The 6333-nt window shown below is 41.3% G+C and overlaps 3 protein-coding genes across 3 annotated transcripts; all 3 read left to right on the forward strand.

The window, feature by feature from the left end:
* Positions 1-296: 296 nt before the first annotated feature.
* On the forward strand, positions 297-980 carry EAE98_011483 (uncharacterized protein; the record flags this gene model as incomplete). The annotated part of the gene is made up of 1 exon (XM_038959105.1): positions 297-980. One exon carries the CDS (start codon positions 297-299, stop codon positions 978-980), a length of 684 nt encoding a protein of 227 aa, XP_038804459.1.
* Positions 981-2084: 1104 nt separating this feature from the next.
* Positions 2085-2741, forward strand: EAE98_011484 (uncharacterized protein; the record flags this gene model as incomplete). The annotated part of the gene is made up of 3 exons (XM_038959106.1): positions 2085-2110; positions 2180-2437; positions 2498-2741. 3 exons carry the CDS (start codon positions 2085-2087, stop codon positions 2739-2741), a joined length of 528 nt encoding a protein of 175 aa, XP_038804460.1.
* A 2380-nt stretch (positions 2742-5121) lies between these two features.
* Positions 5122-5929, forward strand: EAE98_011485 (uncharacterized protein; the record flags this gene model as incomplete). The annotated part of the gene is made up of 4 exons (XM_038959107.1): positions 5122-5324; positions 5391-5419; positions 5471-5697; positions 5756-5929. The coding sequence occupies 4 exons, from the start codon at positions 5122-5124 to the stop codon at positions 5927-5929; spliced, it is 633 nt and encodes a 210-aa protein (XP_038804461.1).
* Positions 5930-6333: the final 404 nt, after the last annotated feature.

The raw sequence follows: 6333 nt of genomic DNA on the forward strand, positions 1-6333 counted from the left end.
TAACCCTAACCCTAACCCTAACCCTAACCCTAACCCTAACCCTAACCCTAACCCTAACCCTAACCCTAACCCTAACCCTAACCCTAACCCTAACCCTAACCCTAACCCTAACCCTGACCCTGACCCTAAACGCCTCAATATCAAGATAGCTAGTCCATATACATGGGCTAAGGTTCCAGCTATAAGGAGTTCCGATTGCTCCCAATTTCTTATCTCTTCAACCAGCTATTCATTAATTCATCTCTTCTTGTACATACTACATCTCAAGCTCCTATTTGCTATCTTCATTAATCAAAATGAAGATCACTCAAGCCTCCCTCCTCTTGTCTAGTTTGGCCTCCGTTGCCTTGGCCCAAGACGCAAACTGTACAACCGCAAGTCTCAACACTACTGCTTCCACCTGGACTGTCACAGAGACCGATACGATCTTCAGTATTGCCGCAGCTACCAACCGTGGAGTTTGCGATATTGCTCGCGCCAGCAGAATGCCAGATGCTGAATACATCGACACCGGCTTCGTGTTGATCATTCCCGCTGAAGTTTGCAATCCGGACAACGAATCCTGTCTTCTCTCTGCCTCAGATGACACAACTTCATGTCTCTATGGAGGACCCCATACGTACACTACTGTGCGTAATGATACCGTTACCAAGATCGCCTTAAAATTCAACATCGATGTTTCTGCCATCTCAGCCGATGTTATTTCCATGCTCGGTGTTTCATCCGTCGATGAAATTATCACCGCTGGTAGTTTGATGAAGTTGCCTCAATGTAGCCCTTCCGAATGTTCTGTTCAGCCAATTCAGTTCACGTATGGTGTCTATAAGGATTTGGCCGAGAAATACAATTCAACCGTGGGTCAACTATTTGGATTCAACACTGGTTATCGTTATAGTTCGTCGATTGAATCTCTATCGCCCGTTCTTACCACCCCAATGAACTGCAGAGCGATTTCAGATAATATCACTATTATCTCTTGAGTTATGTGTTGGCAGATAAGCTTTTGAGTTGGTCTTGAGTCACTCAAATAATTGAAGGGTGTGGAGTAAAAAGTGTGTTAGCATGTTTGATGATATTTTAAGGTTATTTTCTTAGAGAGTAAATTGGCTTTGTGAAGTCTGCATGAGGATTTGATGCGAAGTTATGGGACCATCCTGCTCTGGATGGGAGATGGTATTGTTGTTGTTATAAATTAGTCATTGAGAATAAAAACTCAGAACAATTAGTCTCAGCACATCTCTGATGTATGTTTGTCATCAATGTCACCAAATCGCGAAAACCTAAAATTCCTACCGAAATCATACCGACTGGTGACCCTCCTTCCTACCTAACCACAACGACAAATTTTTTGACCCTCCCAAAGTTATGACCCATTACTTCTTTGATAAGTCCACTTTGCCAACTGTATATGTATTCTAAATCCTGAAAATTTCGCATCAAATAACAAGCAAGTTGGCGCAGTGGAAGCGCGCCGGGCTCATAACCCGGAGGTCCCCAGATCGAAACTGGGACTTGCTATAGAGCAGAATCTACTTTTTGAGTCTCTTTCATCGGAAGACATCTATCATGATGACGCTGGCAGAAGGTTTGTTGAAAAAAAGATCTATTCTGGGATACTAATCTCGTTTTCATACAATAATTTTTTTCTCTTTCTTTTTTTTCTGATAGCTAGGAGTGGATCAATCGATAAGATCTTTCGGCTTCGGAAAGAGGATTAGGGTTCCGAGGTGGGCCGATCTCGTCCGGCTGTGTCAAATGCCCCACCAAGTCCAGAACATCAACATTCAAATGACTTTTTACTCTGATAATATAATGAGAATTCATTGCTTGAACTGATTTGTAGCCTACTTTGAAAATGAAAGCTATTCGCATTTACCACGCCAGAACCTTATCATTTGAATAGTTGAAGTGAATGATATAATCCCACTGAACCATAGGTAGGTATCATTAATCAATCTCAAAGAGGTGTTCAAGACGATATACTAATTGATTGCCAGACTGCTACATTCACAAGAGGATATGCCAGGTTGCCATAAGATTACCCATGGCACAGGGCTGAGTAGCGCCACTTATTATTAGACGTCATGTCCCCCATGAATTATCTCAGTCTGTAGGTTAATTAATTCAATTGATGTATATCAAATCATGGTTGCTGATACTCAACTTTGTTTTATTGAAGGCTCCTAGTCGTCGCGACATTCATCTCTTACATCCCTCAATATCAGCGTATGCTCACTTTGAGCTCATCAGCTGGTCTTTCCATCGCAAGCGTTCTCATTATCACATTGATGAATCAAGTACAAACTGTTACTACGTACTATCTTTTCAAGACGGCACCAGACATGAGATACGGCATTCCGATCGCCACACCACCTTCCATTCATGACTGGCTTAACCTCTCTCAGATTCTTGTTCAGTGGATTTGCTCGTTGTTATTGTACGTTGCTTGAAAAATGAACATTTTTTTATGTTGCAGATCCAGCTAAAATTTCAATAGATTTGCGCTCGTCATTTATCTACCCTCTCCAACGATCAGCCCTACTGCTAAAAGAGTTGCGGTCGGGCTTTGGATCTTCCATGGGCTCTTTTCTATCTTCTATGTTGTTGTAGGAGGTCGACCCGAAGACATAATATTTAATATCAACCGCAATCTTCACATAGGCATCATCAATCCTCTCTTCACCTTCCTGGCTGTCATTGCTTTTTGTCTTCAGGCTCGTATAATGCCACCTGTTGATTAATCGGGTGCATATAGCGAATAGACACTTGGCACCCAATTATTCACATTCATGCTTCTTGCCGTTCTGTGGCCTTTCAGGCTGATACTTCCTCCTAATATGTGGGAGTTGGGACCGCAGCCAGCCATATTTCTCGGATGGTACGCTTGGGTTGGATGGGCTTGTATCAATACCACTATCTTGACCATTGATCGAGGCATTCTGCTACTTTTATGTATTAGAACAGCGAGATTTAATGGCGAGTTTGGATCTCATGATGAACACGAGGGTTTGATTCGCCCTAGAGAGCTTTAGATCGAACGAAGAACAGATCTGTTACCTATCCATATCTACAGCATGCTTCTTCTCAATTTATTTGACTATTGAAGATTATCCGCCATAGCGCTTCAACATTATCAATTTACTGTTTACGTGATTGAAACGTACGGTACATTGCAAAACTAAACCCTCAATCAAATATCGTTTCAGACGCCAGTAGCATACTCTAATTACGTTAGAGACATACTGGCACGATGACCAACAAAATCAGACCAAATGTTGGCCTGCTTTGTCACATTTCCGCCAAATGTTTGATTCGGCTGATTCTCGTCGACTTTTGACCAGAAATCGTCGAGATAGTCCGACCAAAGAGTAGATTTTTTGATCCCAAGGCATTTTATCAATGTTAGCTTGCTGGACGCTATTCAAATAAATGATGGTTGGATCCATCAAATTTTCGTTCTCTTCATTTGAATCGTAAGGATAGTGCCAAAACCTAAGCTTGGGATTATTCAAGTTTGGCTCTTTGACCCCCGGCTCACAAAAGCGATGGTCGGCTCCTAACAAAAAGTCTATATCGATATGTTTGACGTTGCTTCCACTGTTCTGGTGTACAGCCTACTTAATGGCAGGTTCAATGTCACACTCATCAAATTGAATTCTTGATGCAGATCCGTAGTCATCAATGGATGTTGCTTGTTATCAGGGTTCAGATTTGTGGTCCTCGCAAAGGTCACATTATTGCAACCGGGGTCTTGATCATTAAAAATTAACCACAGCCAGTCATATAAAGTCAAAACTCTTTCCCAGTTGCTGCCTGACCATATTGGACGATTTTTTTTTTATCACAGAATCGATCTTGAATACAAGATCCCTATCCGGCGTCCATCAATGTGCTCTCCCGAACCAACACCAGAAGCATATGAGTCGCCCCAAACGATCAATTCGAAAGAAGTTGCTCTGCCGTCAAAACGAGTCGACCTGTCAGTATTTAATGGGAAGTAGGCTAGGATAGAAGTTGCAAACAAGATAAAGGCTAAAGCGATTCATGATATAGTGATTTCAAGATATGATTTCAATGTAGAAGGTCGTACATCGGCAAAATGCTGTGATGGTTGAACACATCTGATCATATCTTACCATGTTTTCGAATCCTCATATTCATATAAATGATGGTATAGACTTTGTCTACAGGACGTACTTTCTGCAACACACCCTAACAGATCTCCAACTATCTATCATAGAATTGTATCAGTTTGTGATTCCCCCTCATCAGGTATCACCAACTCATGTCCACATGCGCCTTTGTATGCGTCTCTCCAGCTCCCAAGTTCGTGCCTTCATACATAACAATACACTGTTGGAATCGAGGAACAGTGTCAAGTTGACCTCCCATAGATGAACAAATATACCTTAAAGCTCAAACAGTTAACGAACACTACATACCTAGGTAAGTTACATATAACACATCCTTAAATAATTCAATTGGGCCCCAACGTCGGCAATTCACTGAAAAAGTGTTTCAAATGGTGCTATTTGCTCTCTGGCATTACCAGAAAAGAATATACGAGGTAGCAGATAGAAGAAAGCCATTGAACAAACGATGGCTATGCTCTTCGAAGGTTCATGGAATGAAAATATGTAGCCTTCACCCTCGGTAGTCTTGTTTAATAACTACTTGCGCCGTCCCTAAACCTTTTGAGAAAGAAAAAAGCCTCGACAGAGACAGAAATAAGTATCACAAAATTTCAATCCAATAGACCACATTGTCAACCTGGAATTGTTAGTTGTTTGTTTCAAATCTTGTACAGCCCACTTCAAATGATATGGTGAATGATATCTGTGCCGCAGAGCTGAGTAAAATTGGGGGCGCAGAAAAGTTGGGAAAATTAATTCACCACCCATACGATCTTATCTTCCTGCCATTTCTTGAAATTAATTTCTTTCACGAATCTCCAGCATCTCAATCCTCGTTTAATTGCACAATAAGTTTCCCAACATCAAATACCACGGCAAGACAAACTCATAAAGCTTACTCTTTTGAGGCAGCTTATTCTCAATAAGATCCTACCCTGATTCCTGCACCCAGTCCCGCTTTCTTATGACCTACATGACTCGTTACAACATGTTATCCTTAGTCATCTTCTTGTTACACGCTTTTGCGCAGGGCAGAAACATTGACAACGATCGACAACGACCTCTTACGCTCGAAAATTCAAGTATCCTTCGGGAAATACCTGGTGATTCGATCGTCAAATTATGTCCAGAATCCCTTGACACAGACATTCTCAAAATCGACAAAATTTTGAACAGACCGGAACCTATTTTGTATGTCTCAACAAACTCTTTTATGGGCCCCCTTCACTACGGGTGATCATCTAACTGGCCTTTTAGAGACGAAGAAATAGATGTTTTCATCTGGGGTAATTTCTCAAACCAAAATGTGCGCTTCCACTGACGTCGTACTCACACAGGCAGCTTCAGCCGTGATATCTCACCCTACTCGACTGTAGATTTTCAGATCAATGCCACCGCCAATACCGGGGATTATGGCTCCTACAACGGCACATTTTCTATATGCGATTATCTCGAGCAGATGCGTCAACTTCCTGATTTGAATGTTACAAAAGCATGCCCACCTCATGAAGGTTCCGTGTTTATCGATTACGCTGCTTGGTTTGCTTACTTTTTGACCGCTCCTGTATGTATTCAAGTGACATCATTGACTTGATGCAAATCAGAGACTTATGACATCGTAGGGAAATTGGAGCATAAAGTTTGATGCGAAGACACCAGAGGGAGAGAGAATTTACTGTCTTCAGACAGAATTTGATCTGCAATGTCCACCAGAAAGGGACGATTATAGATGTTTGAGGAATTCGACTGATACGCTTGATATTCCTTGGATGATGAAGAAACCAGAGATTCTTTGAAAATGTTCAAGGTTTATGGGTACGGGTGGGGTCTGGGTTTGGGTTCTTGTTGGGGTAAATTTATGAAGAAGTTATAACATATTTCATTTCCTTGATAATAAACCAAGTGCGATAAAAGAATCTATGGGGGATCCCTTGAAAAAGTTGCATGAACATGCTGCGAATATACTATACAAGCTTGTTAAATCCAATAGTTAGTGAACGTAAAGCAGTTTTCAGACCCCTCCAGCTGGAAAGTCTGCTGTGTATCTGCTGCTATCTGGATAAATAATTCAATACTACTTTGTTTGGGTGTTGATGGGTATGTGTCATTGGTATCCATATTCCTTATTAATCTCATATATATTGTTGAAAATTAGCCTCCTGAGCCTCCCTTAAGATAAAACACAAGACTTTTCATTCTT

The sequence above is a fragment of the Botrytis deweyae genome (genome assembly GCF_014898535.1).
Source record: "Botrytis deweyae strain B1 chromosome Unknown BDEW_049, whole genome shotgun sequence".
NCBI classification, from domain to species: Eukaryota; Fungi; Ascomycota; class Leotiomycetes; order Helotiales; family Sclerotiniaceae; genus Botrytis; species Botrytis deweyae.